The sequence below is a fragment of the Physeter macrocephalus genome, chromosome 14 (genome assembly GCF_002837175.3).
Source record: "Physeter macrocephalus isolate SW-GA chromosome 14, ASM283717v5, whole genome shotgun sequence".
NCBI lineage: Eukaryota > Metazoa > Chordata > Mammalia > Artiodactyla > Physeteridae > Physeter > Physeter macrocephalus.
Window position 1 is genome coordinate 47,854,201 of NC_041227.1, and position 18,709 is coordinate 47,872,909.

The following is an 18,709-nucleotide window of genomic DNA, read 5'->3' on the forward strand; positions in this document are numbered from 1 at the left end:
CTCTACTGGGTGCAAGCCCTGGTCCAGCTGGCTCAGAGGCAGACAGGGGCGATTGTTTTAGCAGGATCACACGGACTCATGTCCCCACCAGAGAAGTCGAAGCAGGACACGGATTCCAGCGGGGGCCGGGGAGTCCTTAGAGCCAAGTCTGCATCAGGGCCCAGCCTGCCGGCTGGGCACAGCAGATCCAATGAGGCCCCTCTCTTGCCCTTGGACAAGGCAAAGGAAATGGGATTGGAGCCACTTAAATTTGTCTTGGGGCCCAGGTTGTGTAGTGGGCTGAGTGGTAGGTCTCAGTCCTAACCCTGGTGCCTGTGAATGGGAGTTTATTTGAAAAAAGGGTCTTTGCAAATGTAATTAAGGATCTTGAGATGAGGTCATCTTGGATTATCCATATGAGTCCTAAATCCAAGGATAAGTGTCTTTCTGAGACAGAGAGAAGATACACATGGGGAGAAAGCCGTGTGAAGACGGAGGCCGAGGCTGGGGTGAAGCTGACACAGGAGCACAAGGAGCTGGGCGGGGCAGGAAGGATCCTCCCCAGGAGCCTTCGGAGGGAACGTGGTCCTGCTGACACCTTGATCTTGGATTTCTGGCCTCCAGAGTTGCAGGGGAAAAATGTTGTTACTGTTTTAAGCTCCCCTATTTGTTGTCATTGGTTACAGCAGCCCCCGGAAACGAACACAGGCTGTCTAAGTAAATAGGGGGCATGGGACCTCATTCTAGGGCCAGATCCATGGACAGTTGTGACCCAGTGAGGGGAGCAGGGTAAAACCATGGTCAAGACCAAGACTTGCAGTTAAACAAGACAGCTGTGCAGAGAAGCTGGTCTCCTCTCACTCCTCAAGCGTCACTTTGATGGCAGCAAAGGAACAAAGCCTGAAGGAGACACAGGGCAAGGAGAGCAGGCAAGGAGAACTGACCCGGCGGAGCAGAGAGAGCTGCAGAGGGGAGCCCGAGGGGCAAGCAGCGTGTCGGTGTCCGGTGGGGTGGGAGCAGGAATTCATTCTCCCATGGCTCTGGAGGCTGCTCCTTCCTGCCTCATCCAGCTCCTGCTGTTCCTGTGGCAGCATCACCCCAACCTCGGCCTCTGTCTTCACACGGCCTTCTCCCCTGTGTGTCTCTCCTCTTCTGTCAAACAAGGACAACAGTCATTGGATTCAGAGCCCACCCGGATAATCCAGGGTGATCTTATCTTGAGATCTGTAACTTAGTTACGTCCGTAAAGATCCTTTTTCCAAATAAGGTCACATTCAGGTACAGGGATTAGGACTTGGACATGTCTTTTCGGGGGCCACCATTCAGCTCATTACAGGGAGGTTTGAGAGGTTGAGGGGTGTCCAGGGATGGTGGGGGGCTGGGGCGAGGTGCAGGCTGGAGTGAAGAGACTCATGTCAGGCTGGATACAGAGGTGCCGGACCCCTGTCTCCTCCCTGATCCCCTGTACCGGGCGACTGCTCCTGCACACCAGCCCAGCCCCAGCACGTGGTCAGCTGGCTCTCTGGAGCCGCACTATCCAATACCAGAGCCCCAGCCACATGCAACTGTTGAGCCTTTCATGAGGCTAGTCTGAGTGGAGATCCGCTGCAAGTGAAAAATGCACACTGGATTCAAAGACTTAGTACAAAAAAGGAATGTAAAATACCTCACTATCAACAGATTTTATGTGTGATTACATTTTAAAAATTATTTACTTATTTATTTGGCCACACCGGGTCTTAGTTACGGCATTCGGGATCTTCGTTGCTGCGTGTGGGATACAGTTCCCTGACCGGGGAGGGAGCGTGGAGTCCTAACCACTGGACCACCAGGGAAGTCCCATGATTACATGTTGAAATGGTAGTATTTCGGATGGATTGGGTTAAATAAAACACATTATTAAAATTAACTTCAGGGGCCTCCCTGGTAGCGCAGTGGTTAAGAATCCGCCTGCCAATGCAGGGGATACGGGTTCGAGCCCTGGTCTGGGAAGATCCCACATGCCGCAGAGCAACTAAGCCCGTGCACCACAGCTACTGAGCCCGCATGCCACAACTACTGAAGCCTGCACGCCTAGAGCCCATGTTCCGCAACGAGAAGCCACCGCAATGAGAAGCCCGCGCACTGCAATAAAGAGTAGCCCCTGCTCGCACCAACTAGAGAAAGCCCGCGTGCAGCAGCAAAGACCCAACTCAGTCAAAAATAAATTAATAAATAAATAAACAAATAAATAAATATATTTTTAAAAATAAAAAAAAAATAAAATTAACTTCAGGACTTCCCTGGTGGTCCAGTGGTTAAGAACCTGCCTTCCGGGCTTCCCTGGTGGCGCAGTGGTTGAGAGTCCGTCTGCCGATGCAGGGGACCCGGGTTCGTGCCCCGATCCGGGAAGATCCCACATGCCGCGGAGCGGCTAGGCCCATGAGCCACGGCCGCTGAGCCTGCGCGTCCGGAGCCTGTGCTCCGCAACGGGAGAGGCCACAACAGTGAGAGGCCCGCATACCAAAAAAAAAAAAAAAAAAAAAAGAACCTGCCTTCCAATGCAGGGAGCGTGGGTTCAATCCCTGGTTGGGGAACTAAGATCCCACATGCCACGGGGCAACTAAGCTCATGCACTCTGGGGCCCATGCAATGCAACTACTGAGCCCGCGCGCACTGGAGCCCACGCACCTCAACTAGAGAGAAGCCTGCATTCTGCAACTAAGACCCAAAGCAGCCAAATAAATAAATAAATAAAATTAACTTCACCTGTTTCTTTTTACTTTTTTTAGTATGGCTATAAAATACTTAAAATTAAATATGGGACTCACGTCATAGTTGGATTGGACAGCGTTGCACTGGAGAAAGACTCCAGGTCTGCAGGCCCCCGGGCACAGAGATGGGGCTTTCCTTTCAATCTCTTTCATCATCCATTCTTTCTAAAAAGAATTTAGTGGAAAGCATACATATCATAAAACTCACTCATTTTAAGGGTAATGCTAACAACAAGGTATTGAAATAAATGTCACCTATTGGACTGTAGGAGTCTGAGGGTTCTGCCAGCTTCTGGAAAGCAGCAGCCACAGCCAGGCACCTGCCCCCAGGCTGGAGAGGGGAGGGAGCTTCTTTAGCCCCGGCAGAAAACCTGCACTTACTGACAGCGTGGGCAAGAGCTTCCCTGCACCCCACCAAACAAAATCCCATCCACAGGTGAGACAGAAATCTGCCCAAACAGAAAAGAAACTGGGAGACGTGCAGAGGGCCAAGGAAAGCCTCAAAGGCGTTCTAAGTAATACCCTCAGAGAGAAAATAAAAGCTTTGTGTCCACAAGGCAAGAAACGGGGACTTCCTTGGCGGTCCAGTGGTTAAGACTCGGAGCTTCCACTGCAGGGGGCGCAGGTTTTATCCCTGGTCAGGGAATTAAGATGCCGCATGCCTCGCGGCCCAGCCAAAACAAACAAACAAAACAACAACAGAAAAACACAAAGCAAGTAACAGATGCTATAAAAAAAGAAATAATCAGAAAGGAAGAAGTTGCTCTTGGAAATGAAAATTATGATTTTCCCCCAAATCAAAAAAGTAATAAAATGACTAAGTAAAAAAATAAAATAAAATGCAAATAAATAGATAAGTATAACAGAAAAGCTAAAAGGCAAAGTTAAAGCAATTTTTCAGAAAGAAGGCAAAAAGGCAAAGATATAGAAAAGAAGAGAGAAAACATTGGATTGAGATCAATCCAATGAAAAGAAACTTAGAGAGTGAGACTACAGGATATAGTGGAGGAAATTTTAGGAAGATAATACAGGAAGATGCTGCAGACAAGGGCACCCATCATTTCAAGACCACGTGGCAGAGAGCGCCAGGTCAAGGAACGGGGCCTGACTCCAAAGCTCATCTTGCCAAGTGTCAGACACCACAGATGAGAAGATCCTAAATGTGTCCAGAGAGAAGAACCTGGTCATGTGTGAAGGATTGGGACTTTCTCCAGAGGACTGTGGGCCACCTCAGCAGCAAAGCTGGCTGCCAAAGACAGAGGAGCAAAGTGATTTTCATTTAAAACTGAGCAGTCAGAGTGGCTGGTTAGCCCAGATGGTTAGAGTGTACTGCTGATAAAATTGTGCATCTAGCTCAAATGTGAATCTACCTGGAGCAAAGAATAAAGCCATTTTTCAGATATGCCAAGGCTTAAGAAATTTATACTCTGTGCAGGATCTCTTGAGAAGTTACTGGGTAACAGGATTCAGGAAAATGTGGGGAATAGAGAAGGGAGGAAGCTGCAGTAGGAACCGGGAGTGAGGGCCCTAGTCCAGGAGTAGCCCGGGAGGAGTTCTCGGAGAGTCCCAGCAAGGCATCATCCTCCGCTCCTCGCTCCCTGGCACCCACGTCCAACCCATCCGGTCCAGCCCAGGTCAGCTCCTTCTCACCACCTGGCCCACCCTTGTCCACGAACCGGACGCCCCTCGGGGCTTTCTGCATCCGCGGTTGCCCCCTACCGTCCATTCTCCTAACTGCACCCAGGGTGGAGCTTTTAAAAGGAGAACGCTCTTGGTCACTCACCTTCTTACCCTCCCTAATTTGTCTTACCATTATCTGCCATCTGATATATTGTACGTGTACTTTATTTGCCCCCTTGACGTGTGAACAGGAACTTTGCTTCATTCTGTGCCCTGGAAGAGTGCTTGCTGCCTCAGCAGGCAATTAGTTAATACATGTTGAATGAATAAATGTTTCCCATGTCACCTCAACGGCCTTCTGGGCTGAAATAGTACCTCCTTGAGAAGTCTTCCCAGATCGCTCCCCAAGGTCGCCATAGGACGTTCTGCCAAGACGGAAGGTCCTATATCTACGCTGTGCATTGTGTCAGGTGGCTATTGAGCCCTTGACACGTGGACAGTGCAACCAAGGAACTGACCCGGTGGCTGGTGGCGACCGTGCTGAACGGTGCAGCACCTGTCCCAGGACACCCATCGATACCCGAAATTACCCCAGTTGCGACTTCATCCTAGTCTGTGGCGCGTTTCCCTGCAAAGGTCGCGGCCTGCGGAGAGCGGGCCATACCTCTGGGCGGTCGGGGAGGCCGCACACGCGTTTGGTGCTCAGTAGGAGTTTGTGGAGGCGCGCACGTGTGAGCTCAGGATAGATTGGGGCTCGCGAGCGGGGGAAGGGCGGGAGGAGTTCACTCCAGGAAGACCGACGCGTAGGCTGAGGGAAGGCAGGCGGGCGCATTAGTGCTGGACTCCAAGCCAAGTGCGGCGCAGCCCAAAGCACACTACCCCGCCCACCAGGAACCACGCCCACTCGGGCCACGCCCCCATGTGCCCCGCCCCCCGCCCCAGCGCAGGCGCAGATACAGCCGCTTGTCCCGCGCGTCTTCCGGCTCGCAGGTTCGCCGCAGATTCGTCACCAGCTGCCCCTAGGTACGGGCGCGACAGGCTCAAAAAATTCAGCACCAGCTCTACCAGGGCCCCGGGAACTTTTGCTCTGCTGACGCGTGAGCTGGACCGCGAACCGAGCGCAGAGCTGGGCCTCGGGGGCTGTGGCGAATCGGCGACGAGTCGGTATGGGCGGAGCGAGCGGGGCGCAGCGCGCCTTGGCGACTCTGCGGACCCGGCGGGTGTGCGCCTCCCTGTGACCGCTACCTCTCTGGAGGTCCCCGCCCGCCCCGACACCCCTTCCCGCCCCGACACCCCATCCCGTTCCCCGAGGACCGCTGCCCGCCGCGCCACTACGTGGGCTCCGGGCGCACGCTGGGGAGCGGGCGCGGGGCCGGGCGATCGCTAGCCGGTCTCCACGCCCCGAGAAGGAGCCCGCGTGGACCGGGCTGGGCGAGGAGGCCCACGCCGGTGGAGACACTTCTTGGGCCCCTAGTGCATCCCGATCTAGTGGCTGGGTGCACTGGTGACAAACAGGTGCCTACTTAGTGGCGCTCGTGCTGCAGGGGCGCCCGACCCGAAGTAAATGCTACCTGCAGATGGTTTTGGTTTCTGGGAAGGAAGGGAGCTTGGTAAGGTGAACCACAGGTGGATGCGTCAGGGAGTTAGAAGTGCTGATGGGTCTCCCAACCTCGGCTCCCTCGACATTTGGGTTTGGATACTCCTGTTGTGGGGGCTGTCCTGCGTAATTGGGTATATGGGATGTTTACCAGCATCCCTGGCCTCAGCCACCCACTAGAGGCAGAGGAGCACCTCCGGTTATGACATCTAAGGTGTCTCCAGACATGGGTCCCTGGGGCCTGGTTGCCCTACTGCAAGAGGGCACCATGGAAGCCTTGGACCATGAAACCTTCCCTCCTCGAGGGCGGGAGAGCGGGCTTTCTGAGAGTATGTGAAAAGTGCTTCCTTATCCGACACTGAGTCTCACGTGGATGATGACAGCTCCCTGGACCTCCTTTCTCACGTGCCTTTCCTGTGAACTCCAGGATGGATCCTGAGGTCTCTGCCGTCCGGCTCACCATCTGGGAGGCTGTTCACATCCTTTCATCTTCTGAGGATGGGGGCCGCATCTTCTGCACCCTGGGGTCCCTGAAGCGCTATCTTGGTGAAACGGAGAATCCAGCCCTCCCTGAGGAGCAGGAGGAGTTTGCCAGGATCCACTTTTCCACCTTTCTCAGATGTCTGGTCGGCAAGCTGAGCCCCGACTGGCTGGAGCTGCTGCCTGACGGCCAAATGGAGGAGCTGTGGGCCAGCTTCTTCCTGGAGGGCCCGGCTGACCAAGCCTTCTTGGTGCTGATGGAGTCCATCGAGGGTGCTGCCAGGTGAGCTGGGCTGGGTCTGATTATGGGGTCGCTTTAACACCCGAAGGATTTTGAACCAACGGGTTCTCCAAATTCTGTGAGAGTTTGGTATCCTGAAAGGTGAGAGAATAAAACCTGTGCACGTCAGAGCACTGAACTAAAAGCGGGTTGTTTTAATCTCCTGCGATGGGAAGGCCCTAGCCCTCTGTCCTGCCATGTGGGCCAGGGGGCAGCAGGAGTGTTTGCATCCGGGCTTAGGTGGTCTAGGCAGGCAGTGGGCGTGACCATCCTCCTGGGGCCCCTTCACTCTGTGGCCCCCAGCTCTGTGTGATGCACCCCAGCAAACTCATTCTCTCAACACCAAGCATACCACTGTCCTTGCGGGGAAGCTGTGTCGTTGGGAAGCTGGGTTTTCAGCAGTTGCTGTGGAAGTTGCTGGGTCCGGTGATTCCAAGGTGGGGAAGCTGCCTGGGGCCGGCAGGCTTTCATGCCCCCCTAGGAAGCAAGGCTGTTTACACCTGCTCTCGGTTCAGCCCCAGCTTCCGTCTGATGAAGATGGCGCAGCTGCTGGCCAGGTTCCTGAGCGTGGGCAGGATGGCTGCTGTGATGGAGGGGCAGTGTCGGCAGCAGGCAGGGACAGCCTTCCCCCTGCTTCAGGAGACGCTTCTCACCAAGGTGGTGGGCCTGCCCGATCGCCTGGGCAACCATCTGCAGCGGGAGAACCTGGCCACATTCTTCCCTCAGAACTACTTCCCTTTGCTGGGCGAGGAAGTCCTGCGGGTGCTGCAGGTGGTCGTGGACTCTCTCCGAGGTGAGAGCCCCTCTTCTAACAGTCTCCTCAGGCCATCGTCCCCTCCCTCCCTCCCAGGGCTCCGGGGACTTTGCCATCTCTGGGCAGTGCCATCGTCCAGTCAGACGTTATCGCATGTCTCGGGTGGCAGCCACCCAGCCGTGAAGTTTCACCCACAACTCTGCTGCCTTGGAGGCGGAGCTGACCCGTAAGCCCTGCAGTCCTTGGTTGGATGTCCAGGTGGGGCTGCTCACCGCCCAGCCCCTCACTCAGAATAAGGGAACGTCCACAGTCTGGAAACCAAAAAGCTCTTACTGTGAAGAGGGTCCGTCCAAGGTGGCTGCCGGCTGCGGTGCCCGTGGCCTTGTCATCGTGGGTGGAGTACCTCAGTGCTCTGGTGTCTGGAGGCATTGCTGGGGGCCGACTCTCACGGAGCTCTCTGCACCTGGGGGCCATGGGAGCAGCTTCCTGCCCACCTTCTCCACTAATCATGGTCTCTGGAGCATCAGGGACGTGACTTCCCCACGTGTGTGTTCCAAGAGCCGGGAGAAGCCAGGGTCCGTGGCAGCCTGAGTGAGGGTGGGTGTCAGGTGGTGAACAGCGGGCAGGTTGTCCGAGCTACCGCCCTTTCCCCCAGTGAGGCCCTGCCTTCCCTGCGGCCCCGGCCCCTGCACTGCCCCCATCCTGGCCTGAGCCCCTCATCTCGCCTAGATTCTTACCACAGCCTCCCACGTGCCCTCCTGTCTTGTCTGAGCTGAGCAACTGCATGATGCTGTTACCATGAGCCACACTCAGAACCTTCCAGCATCTCTGTTCCCTCCTCCTCCCAGCTCTGGACTGGCAGGCGTTCCTGCTTGGGGCGCCCCGTGCTCTGGCCTCGAGTGCTTCTTCTCAGGGCCGCCTTCCTGGTCACTCTGTTTAGTGTCGCAGCTGCTGGCTTTTCCTCTCCCTGGAACCGGCCATCCTCTAAGGTGCCCAGAGGGGCCCTGCCCTGTTGTCCGACGTCCCCCCCGGAGTGAGCTGCGGGCTGGGGCTTGTGCGCACTGCCGACCCGGCGCTCAGAGTGGTGGCTGATGCAGCCCGGTGGTCCTCACGGGTGTTGAGAGAAATAGACCTAAGTATTTTGTCCTCGGGGCTGGAGTTGTGCCCACATCTCGCAGACTGTTCTGCCTTCGTGGACGCGTGGGCGACCCCATGCGTCCACGGCCCCGCGTGAGGGGTCTCCTGTCTGCCCATGGTTAACCGCACATGGCGAGTGGCTGCCCTGGGAGACAGCCAGGTGGCACTCGGCAGGGGGCCGCAGGGGTGAGGCCTGTGCTGCTCTGTGGGGCCCCCTTGTGTCTGCACACCCTCTGCCCCCCCTGCTGTGTCCCTGAGCATTACTGTCTCGGGCGAGGGAACCACGCAGGGGGAGGTGTGCGCCTGCATTTCTTCAGCCCAAGCGTCCAAGTGGTGTTCCAGCAGGGCCGCCCAGCCCCTGCTCTGGCTGGGAGGGGCTGCCTGCCTGGGTGTCCTGAATGCCTCTGGAGCAATGTCCCCTTCATCCTGTGAGTGGCTGCGTTGAATTCTGTCTTGGCAGGATCCCAAACGCCCATTTTTAGATCTCAGATACTGCGTTTGCATCATGCGCGGGGCCATCTGTCTCCTAGTCGGTCCCATCACCCTGGCTCTTCTGGGGCTGCTGCCGCCGCCCACCCTCTCCTTGTTCCTCCGTCCTCATTTCTTCCCTGTGGCGCTTAGAGCCCCTCCTATTCACTGGGCCCCTCTGGTGCTGCCGCCTCCCGGTTCCCCGCAGTGGTCCCTGCTTTATAGGATCACTGTGAACATAATGCTTTTTAAATGGTTATTTTCATTGGCTTTTTGAGTTGGAAACAACGCTGGTGAGATTGGAATTAGACTGAACAAGTTGGCAGTTTTACAACGTGGGATCCGCCTGGAACAAGGTCTCTGTGTGCGTTGATGGCCTTACCACCGTCTCCTTCCTGTCCCAGGTGGCCTGGACTGCTCCGTCTCCTTCCTGTCTCAGGTCCTGGGGAAAGCCTGCGTCCACGGGAGACAGAGTGAGTGTTCGTCGTGGGAGAAGCTGCGGCACGTCCCGGGAGGGGTGGGCTGTGCGGATCCCTTGGCGGGGGTTGCTGAGGTCCCCTTGCCTGGGTCTGGCCCTGCTGGGCCCCTGGGTGGGGGCTTGGCTCTGTGACAGGTGGGCCTGTGGGCTGCAGACACTGGATGCCCCATGGCCCCCAGGCTCAGGGCCCCTGTGTGCTTCCCCTCAGAGGAGGTCCTGGGCGTGCTTGTGCCCCGGCTGACGGTGCTCACCCAGGGCAGCTGCCTCTGGCAGCGGGTCTGTTGGTGCCTGGTGGAGCGCGTACCCGACTGGGCCATGGAGGCCGTGCTGAAGGGGTTCGTGGAGGCCGCCCCAGGGTAAGAAGTAAGGCATCCTTCCTGCTGCAAACTCTTCTCCCCAGGAGGGCGGGCAGTGGGGATCCAAACGACTCCTGTCTATGTGGGGTCAACACTGATGGGACATGGGCGGTGGCCCCTCTGGTGGCCGGTCATTTTGTAGAGTTTGGCTGTGCAAATGTCCATCTTTCCCACTCCTGACAGCTGGGCTGGGCCCCCCAGTCCTCACCTGGCTGGACCGAGATGGAGGCTGCGGCTTCTCTGCAGCCTGAGGGTCCCTGTTCTCAAAAAACCCAAATCACGCAGAAGGGTGTGTGGGGAATGCAGCTTTCTCCCACCTGGTGGCTGTGGTGACTTTCCTGTGTGCCCATCCACCTCTGTGTCTGTGAGCAAGGGGATCTGTGGACCATGTTCCTGAAGGGGCAGTGCTGGGTCGCTTGGTTGTCGTCCACGTTCCTTCAGACCATCTCCCGGCACGAAGGGCCTGTTTCTCTGCCAAAGATGTTTCCTCCCTGTTTGACTTCACATTTCTTTGATTCTGGCTGAGGGTGTGTGTCTTGAAGGCATCACGAACCATCTGATCGAGTCTTTTACTCGCCTGTGTGAAGGCTCCTCGTGAGGGGGGGCCCCCACCTTAACACAGGCCGGGGCCTGTCCTGGCCACACCACTGTTTGGCTTCTCTGAGACGTCCTAACTGCCGTGTGAGCCCAGCATACCGTGGGTCACTGGGTAGGGCGCAGCCTTCTCTGTCACTGGGGCTGTCGTGCTGTCTGCCCCAGGGCTGTAGGTCACTTTGCCTGGGTCTTTCTCCTAGACTTTATCAGTTTTCTTGTTTTTTCTTTTTCTTTTAACCTTCACGTCTTTGATTTGAGAGATGAGGAGGGGAACACAGCCTCACCTGCTTCCGTGCTGGCGGGAGCTCTCACTCGCTAAAGGAAGCAGGGGTCTCTCAGTCTAGATTGGGATCTGCAGACTATGGCCTTTGGGTCGAACGTGGCTCCCTGTGTTTTTGTAAGTAAAGTTTTATCAGCAAACAGCCACGCTCAGCCGTGTACCTACCTGCCATCGCCGCTCTTAGTTACCGTTTCTCTACAGAGCCTGATGGCCTGTCAGCCTGGCCCTTCACAGAGAAAGCTGGCTGCCCTGGTCTAGGCGGAGCATTTCGCCTGGACTGGTCGGGGCAGGCAAGGGATGTCCTCTTGTGTCCAGTCGCTGGGCTCCCTGGTTTCCACATTTACTGGGAGGAGGGAGAGTTAGGACTGACTCAGGGCTGGAGCACCTGCCCGGCTCCCTGGTGGTTAGCACGGAGCCTGGAGGTCCAGTGCGGATCCATGGGATTCGGAGTTGTGCTTTTCCCTCTCCCCACCGCTGTGCCTTGCAGGCCTGAAGTCCTCTCACGGCTGCTGGGGAACCTGGTGACAAAGAGTAAGAAGGCCCAGTTTGTGATGACCCGGAAGCTGCTGTTCCTACAGTACAGCTGCACGGTGAGGGTGCCAGCCGGGGGTGGTAGCTGCGGCAGGCGGGGCTGGAGCAGTGCTCGGCTACCTGGACATGTTGCTGTCCTTCAGCCCAGACCTGTCCCGCCCCCGGGCTCCCCGGGCCGGGCTGGCGGTGTCTGCCTGGCAGACGGTGAGAGGACGCCGGCTCTGTTGCAGATGCCCATGCTGCAGAGCCTGCTGGGCTACCTGGCCATGGACAGCCAGCGGCGCTCGCTCCTCATGCAGGTAAGTGCTGCCTGTGCAGGTAAGGGACCTTCAGTCCCCGCGGGGAGAGTGTTCCTGCCTGGGGTGGAGGGCGCTGGCCAGAGCCTCTCTGGGGCTGTGGGGACATGGGCACCAAGGCCCACGAGGTCCCGGGATGCATTGAGGAGGCAGGGGCTGTCTGCCAGGCCGGGCCTACCACCCACCAGGCGCTGAAGGAGCTCCTGGAGACGTGGGGCAGCAGCAGTGCCATCCGCCATGTGCCCCTGGTGCAGCAGCGCTACGTCAGCAAGGCCATCCTAATCTGCCTGACACACCTGGGGGAGGCGGAGCTCCGGGACAGCCGGGACGGTGAGCACGTGGTGGGTGCCCCATCCCCACTGCCCCCGCCGGAGCCCCATCCTCCCCCCGCCCACCCAGCTCAGCCCATGTGTGTCGGTGCTTCCAGAGTTGTTGGCCAGCCTGATGGAGGGAGTGAAGAGCCGCCTGGACAGCAGCCTGCCCCCCGTGCGCCGCTTGGGTATGATCGTGGCTGAGGTGGCCAGTGCCCGGATCCACCCCGAGGGGCCTCCCCTGAAGTTCCAGGTGAGCAAGGGCTGCGCCCGCCGTGCTCTCCCTGAGCTGCCGACACTCCTGCCCCGATGTCACCCTGCCTGCCCGTGTCCAGGACCATGGAGCATCTGTGCTTGGTGTCGAGTTGGCCCTGGTGGCCCTGCTGAGGCCGCGGCTGGGAGGGGAGTGGAGGCGCAGCCCCTCAGCTGGCGCCTGAGCACGTGTCCCCAGGTGGATTCTCTAGATGGGACTCTCAGGCCTCCCCTCCATCTGCCGAGCCCTCTGGGATGTCCTTGGAGACGGTGCCACATCTACTCTGTGTCTGGGGGATTCCCAGGCCCTCCAGCCTTCAGCCCCCCTGGTGCCACCCTCTGTAGAGGGGGAAACCTAGACAGTTGCTCTTGAAAGACCGTTGGCTGCCAGAGGCCAGAAGCGCAGACTGCGGGCTGTGATGGGAGGGCCTTGTAGGGGCCCAGCTGTACCACTCCCACTGTTCCTGTCCCAGCCAACTCCAGCTCATCTGCGTTGCAGTATGAAGAGGATGAGCTGACCCGCGAGATGCTGGCTTTGGCCATGCCCCGGCCTGCGGCTGACGGCCCCTCGGAGGCGGGGTGAGGGTCTCCGTGCCCTGGTCCCTGGTCCCTGCCTGGAGCTCTGGGCGTGGTGGGCCAGGTGGGGTGGCTGCTGCACACCTGTTACTCCTGTCCTGCTATCGCTGAGGCAGAAGCTAAGATGAGGGTGGGGGCGGTGAGAGTGCTTCCTCGGGAAGCATGGGTTCTGGGATGAGAGACTTGTGGGGCACCCCTGAGGGATCCTTCTCTGTCCCCAAAGCCCGTCTTTCGCTCTGGTCAGTGGAGAGACTCCTGACAGAGAGAGTGTGGACTGCAGCGGCCCCCAGCCTGGGCCTGAGGGCTCCGACTCCGAGCTGGACAGGTGGGGGCAGTCCCACGGGGGAGAGTGCGGGGCTCCTGGTGGGACCCGCCTCAGGGTGTGGGTCCTGCGGCGCCAGTTCCCTCTGCCTCACGAGTCCTCCTCCCACCCGGAAATCAGCCCACGGGGCTCTCAGCCCGGCAGCCATTCCTGAAGCTTCAGGGACTGGGGGTGAGTCCCGGGTGACAGGCAGATCTGCGTGTCTGTTCTTCTTCCTCAGTGATGATGAGTTTGTCCCCTACGACATGTCGGTAGACAGGGAGCGGAGAAGCAGCAAGGCGCCCTCGTATGTGCGGGGCTGTTTGGAAGGTGCGCCCCTGCCCCCGCCCTGGGTCCCCCGCATGCTGCCCACCCTGCCCGCCGGCTCCGCCTCACTCAGGCACTATGTGGGTTCTGGGCAGCTCTGACCGGGTCCGAGGACTGGGAGCGCTGGGAGGCAGCCCTGTGGGCCCTTGAGGGGCTCATCTTCAGGAGCCCGGCTGCTACTCAGGAGGTGAGTGCGTGAGGGCTGGGCTGTCAGGGTCGCAGGAGGTGGGTGATGGCTTGGCAAGGGCATGTCTTCAGGGAGCCCCATGTGGCCTCCATGGGCCTTGGCAGCGGGGCCTCTGCCGGCGTGGGGGGTGGGGGGCGCAGCCCAGGCTCCTCGAGACAAGCCTCTTCTGTCGAGCACCCTGACCCCGTGCGCAGGTGAGCGTGGAGCTGGCCAAGGTGCTGCTGCACCTGGAGGAGAAGACAGCTGTGGCGGGGTTTGACGGGCTGCGCCAGAGGGCCCTGGTGGCCGTCACAGTCACAGACCCGGCTCGGGTGAGTCCCTACGGCTGAGTGGAGCCTGGGTCGTGCCCCTAGCAGGGGCTGTGCTGGGGCCCTGTCTCCGGGATCGTGGCCCTCAGAGGCCTCTCGTCCGCCCGGCCTAGGTGGCGGAGTACCTGACCGCACAGTTCTACGCCCTCAACTACAGCCTCCGGCAGCGCATGGACATTCTGGACGTAAGTGCCTGGGCCTCTGTCCCACTCATCAGGGCTGGACTGGCAGGCCTGGTGCAAAGCCCCTGGAGGGGGAGCAGACATTTGCCAGAATCTACAGGGATGGGACCAAAGGCCTCCCCAAGCCCCTTGTTGCCAGACCTGAGAGGCTGGGACCAGAATCTGTCTGATGTTTTCTTGACAGAGCGTGGGCTTCGGGGGCTGCATTTTTTGTTTTAGATAACAGCGTTACTGAGGTATGATGCACACACCGTAAAATTCAGTCTTAAGCAGAACGGGGTGGGTTTACACAGTGGAATATTACTTGGTCTTAAAAAGGAACGAAATTCTGACACCGTGCTCAGTGAAATAAGCCAGACTCAAAAGGACAAATAGCGTACAATTCCACTTATGTGAGGTCCCTGCCGTCAGATTCACAGAGAAAGAGAGCGGATGTTGGGTGCCAGGGGCTGGGGGAGGGGTGGGGAGTCAGGGTTTAATGGGACAGAGGTTCAGTTTGGGAGGATGAGAAGGTTCTGGAGGTGCTGGTGGTGACGGCGGCACCATGAGTTTACCTGGTGCCACTGAGCCGCGCTGAACAACGATTACCACGGTGAACATCACACCACATGTGTTCGTCACAGTGACACAGAGACTAAGACAAAGCTGAAAAAAAGTTCAGCGTTTCCGTGTTTATAGTTCAGGGGCGTTTGGTGCTTTCCCGACGTCATGTGACCATCATGTCCACCTGCTTTCAGGACGTCCCACGTCACCCTCAAAAGAACCCAAGATACTCCCTCCCCCACCCCCAGCCCCGCAGTCAGTCTGCTCTGTGTGTGTATCTGCCTGTCCTGGGTGCTTCCTAAAAATGAGGTCGCACGTGTGGCCTCCGGGTCCGGCTCCGTCCACATATGGCCTGGGCCTGGGTTCCTTCCCTTTTCCTGAGAGGTGGGGGTGGCGGGATTGGATGGGCTTTGGGAGAAGTGACCAAAGGTTTCGGGCTGGTCAGCAGGAAGCACGCCCACCTCCCTCCTGTGCCCCCACAAAGTGAAGTGAGCCTGAGGGACTCGAACTGACTTGCATGGGGTTCTCAGAACCTCCCCCCCGAGGACTGCCGGGGCCTTCAAGGGCACCCGATTCACCTTGAAATTTGGAAAATGTCATCCCCAGTGGGATGGCGGCTGCCCCGGGTGTCTCCTCTCTTCTAGGTCCTGACTCTGGCCGCCCAGGAGCTGTCTCGGCCAGGGCGCCTTGGGAAGGCTCCCCAGCGGGGCTCTCCAGACCCCGGCTCCCAGCCTGGTGGTGCTGTCGTCCCGGCCTGGCGGGCGGTGGTGGAGGAGCGCATCAGACGCAAGACCCGGCGGTTTTCCAAGGTCAGCCAGGCCCTGGGGTGGCCTCTTGGGTGGGACCTCTGCCCCGAGGGGACAGCGATCACAGTGTCCTGTGAAGGGAGGGTTTTTGGTGTAAACTGAGTGATGTGACACATGCTGTTAGGGCATCACATTGAAGTGACTTTAAAACGTGAATGCAGATGTGGGTGTGAAAACAGCCCTGAGGGTTTTCTGTTGGCAACAACTGGCCCGGCGTGTGCTGGGTCATTGGGGTCCTCTAGGCCGGGGCTGAACGTGCTCCCCTGGGACGCTGGGCCATGTCTGGAGACATTCTCAGTCGTCACCGGGGGTGGGGGGTGGTGCCCGCTCCTCTGGTGCTCAGGACCACCCCTCCCAAGTGTCCCTGGTGTGAGGTCCCCAGGCAGGGCTGTGCCCTGTGCCCTGCCTGGCGCCTTGTGAGCACGTGTGTTTGGCAGGGCTCTGCGGGGCGGGCACCAGCTGTTGGCCCCAACGAATTCAACTCGGTAGCTGGCTACTTCTTCTTCCCCCTCCTTCAACATTTTGACAGGTGAGCGAGTTTTTTGGAGGCCTGTGATTTGGGGAACAGGAGCCCTGGCACCCGTGGGCAGGAGGGTCCCTAGGGTGGGGGCTAAGATGGGATTTGGGTTCAGGGGGGTCAGGAACTTGGCTGTGATTGTTCGTAGCTTAAATCAAGTGACGTGAGGGCATTAGGCGTCAGGGTCTCCGTCACCTCCGGATGCTGGGTTCATGGTGGGTCCGGGGCCAAAGCCTCACCCTGGTGCCTCGACCCGGCGTGCCCTGCCGCCCCCGTGCGCATGCTTGTCCTGCCTCAGCCCGAGCGGGGTGCAGATATCCCCCAGCCATCGCCACATGGGCGCAAGGCTCTGTGGACAGAGGGAAGGGCCTGGAGCCCTGTGCTGCAGAGGCCTTGCAGGCAGCGGTCCTGCTTCCTGATCCAGGCCCGGGCTTGACCAGGCGGCCTTGCAAAGTGACGGAGAGTCTGTCCAACACCTTCTCCTTGTGGCTCTGGGCGCCACGTGGGGACAGGCAAGTGAGGAGGGGCGTCCAGGGGCTTGGGGTGCCCTTGGTGGCCCACGAGGTTGGGGAGCCGGCCCTGAGTGCCTGGCCTGCACCATTCGCTTGGTTCTGTGTTGTAGGCCTCTTGTGACTTTTGACCTTTTGGGAGATGACCAGTTGGTTCTTGGGAGACTGGCCCACACCTTAGGGGCCCTGATGTACCTGGCTGTGAATACCATGGTGAGCTGGGACCCCGTTCCCCTGGCATCTGATGGCTCACCTCCTGTGGGGTCTGTGCCATGTTCTGTCCCCCTGTGGGCCTTGCCTTGGGACAGGAGTGTTTGGAGCTGAGGATGAAGTCTGAGGCGGGGACTGCTGTGTGCCAGGACCCCTACCTACTGGCTTCTGCTGTTTCAGGTGGCTGTGCCCATGGGCAAGGCCCTGCTGGAGTTCGTGTGGGCCCTTCGTTTCCATGGTGATGCGTGAGTAGTTACAGGGCTGAGGGGAGTCGGGTGGAGTTGCGGTCCTGAATCCTGCTGGAAAGTGGACAGTGGGAGGTGGGTGGCGGCTTCCGGGGTGGCTGAGAGGCAGCCTGGCTGGGCACTCCTGCAGCAGGAAGAGCCGGCGGGGCTTCCCTGGCCTGGGTGGAGGGTGCCAGGCTGTGGCTCCTCACGGCTCAGTCTCCTGCCTTCTCCACAGCTATGTGCGCCGGGGCTTGCTGTCTGCTGTCTCCGCCGTCCTCCTCAGTGTTCCGACTGAGCAGCTGCTGTCAGACCTGCTGGATGAGCTGCTGGAGGCCCGGTCCTGGCTGGGAGGTGAGTGCTAGGCCGGGGTCACCGTGGCCAGGCGGCAGGAGGCTGGTGCAGCCTGGAGGGGCTGGGGAGCCGTCAGCTCGTGGGCAGTGTGGCCCAGTCCCCAGCCCAGCATGAGCGTCATGTGGCTCCCGTTGGTGTGCTGAGTGTCCTCAGTGTGGGGGTGGGGACATGGCTGCTGTCAGGTCACTTTGACTTTGGGGAGTCCTGTACGGAAGGCGCCCAGACATGGGGGTGGCACCTGTATATGCTGGAAAGTTCCATCCTCGGCAAAGTTACAGTGGTGATTGGCATTTTGCCACATTTTCTCTGGCGGCCACCCCTTCCCCACATACATGTGCTCTTTTTAAAAAGTCTCCGTGGCCAGTAGTACCCCCACCTGTGAGCACTTGAGCCACGGCCTTCAGAGCCACTGTGCCCGTGTCCACCCTTGGGGCTCGCGGCTCATCTGCATCCACACTGGCAGGCCTGGTGGTTCTGATGGCGGCCTCTCTCCCTTTCTGCCAACCCTGCCTGGCGAGGCAGCCCATGAGCCTCCTAGGCTCCTGCAGGGCAGCCCCCCTACATGGGCGTCTGAGCACATCTGCATTCGGTGTGTCGGGACGGCTTGGGGCCTTGTGCTGTGGGTGCAGGTGCCTCCCCGGCCGGGCTCCCAGCCCCAGGTGCTAAGGAGCCCTTTGCCTCCTCAGAACCTCTGAGGAGGTTCTGGTGCCACGCGGGGCTCATTCAGGAGGCCTCAAATGAGAGCAGCTGAAGAGGGCTGGCCCGCTCAGTGCTATTTCGCTGCCCACGCTTCCGTTTCTGTCTTTGCAGACGTGGCCGAGAAGGACCCAGACGAGGACTGCAGGCTGCTGGCAGTGAAGGCACTACTGCTTCTGGAGAAGCTCCGAGACAAGCTCCTCCCGCTCTCCTCTCCTTAGCCCCCGACCCCAGGGAGGCACATCCCGCTGGAAGAGTGCGGGCTGGGGGCCAGCACATGGGGCAGAGGTGCAGCTGGTACAGCCTGGAGTGTCTGCGGCTCAGCAAAGACTCTGCATCAGGGCCTCGGGTTCTGCCCCCCACAGACTGGGACTGTGAAGTGGCCTCTGAGGCTTGGGCTCCAGGACGGCTGCTCAGCCCAGTGCCTCCGTGCAGCCTGCAGAGCTGGGGCCACTGGGCCTGGGGGCTTCTTAGCGATGTGCCCCCAGCCCTTCCTCACCTAAAGGCCAGGGACTTTAAGAATAACAGAAAAGGAAGAATAAAAGAGGTGCAGGAGCTCTTTGTGGTTCTCCTGCAGTGCCCACACACGGCCCCCTGAAGGAGAGACATGGAAATGGGGGCAGGAAGGGGACACGGGCCTCCGAGAAAACAGACTTTATTTGGAGAATTTCGGGAGCTGGTGGGTGGAGCTGGGGGTGGGAAAGCATGAGGCAGCCCCCCCGCCCCCATCATGGTGCTGTCCCTGATGGCCCCTTACGGTGGGAGCTGGTGACGGAAAGGGCGCGGCCTAGACGGACAGAGCC

At 59.1% G+C, this 18,709-nt stretch overlaps 1 protein-coding gene and 1 long non-coding RNA gene across 6 annotated transcripts; one reads left to right on the forward strand and one right to left on the reverse strand.

Moving 5' to 3' along the window:
* Nucleotides 1-17: 17 nt before the first annotated feature.
* On the reverse strand, nucleotides 18-5,200 carry LOC112064820 (uncharacterized). The gene is made up of 3 exons (XR_002891682.3): nucleotides 4,943-5,200; nucleotides 2,790-2,897; nucleotides 18-1,584 (listed from the first exon to the last, which is right to left on the reverse strand). It is a non-coding gene; the product is annotated as an uncharacterized lncRNA (long non-coding RNA).
* A 373-nt stretch (nucleotides 5,201-5,573) lies between these two features.
* TELO2 (telomere maintenance 2) lies at nucleotides 5,574-18,155 on the forward strand. Of its 5 annotated transcripts, none has more exons than XM_028498583.2 (21): nucleotides 5,574-5,962; nucleotides 6,377-6,712; nucleotides 7,225-7,502; nucleotides 9,473-9,541; nucleotides 9,755-9,902; nucleotides 11,264-11,366; nucleotides 11,538-11,606; nucleotides 11,771-11,933; nucleotides 12,031-12,167; nucleotides 12,666-12,745; nucleotides 12,966-13,067; nucleotides 13,285-13,373; nucleotides 13,466-13,557; nucleotides 13,752-13,868; nucleotides 13,979-14,050; nucleotides 15,235-15,399; nucleotides 15,834-15,925; nucleotides 16,536-16,635; nucleotides 16,813-16,877; nucleotides 17,095-17,210; nucleotides 18,021-18,155. In XM_028498583.2, the coding sequence occupies exons 2-21, from the start codon at nucleotides 6,378-6,380 to the stop codon at nucleotides 18,125-18,127; spliced, it is 2,499 nt and encodes an 832-aa protein (XP_028354384.1). In that variant the 5' UTR covers nucleotides 5,574-5,962; nucleotide 6,377; the 3' UTR covers nucleotides 18,128-18,155. The 5 variants fall into 5 exon arrangements, with proteins under 5 accessions (XP_028354384.1, XP_028354386.1, XP_054945935.1 ...); XM_028498585.2 differs by having other exon boundaries at nucleotides 11,792-11,933; XM_055089960.1 differs by having other exon boundaries at nucleotides 5,574-5,912.
* The last annotated feature ends 554 nt before the right edge of the window (nucleotides 18,156-18,709 follow it).

Excerpts from the sequence above, each read along its gene's own strand:
- TELO2 (XM_028498583.2), top strand. The coding sequence starts at position 6,378 with ATGGATCCTGAGGTCTCTGCCGTCCGGCTCACCATCTGGGAGGCTGTT. Across the intron at positions 6,713-7,224 it reads TCCATCGAGGGTGCTGCCAG|CCCCAGCTTCCGTCTGATGA; the intron begins GTGAGCTGGGCT and ends CTCTCGGTTCAG. Across the intron at positions 13,869-13,978 it reads CAGTCACAGACCCGGCTCGG|GTGGCGGAGTACCTGACCGC; the intron begins GTGAGTCCCTAC and ends CGCCCGGCCTAG.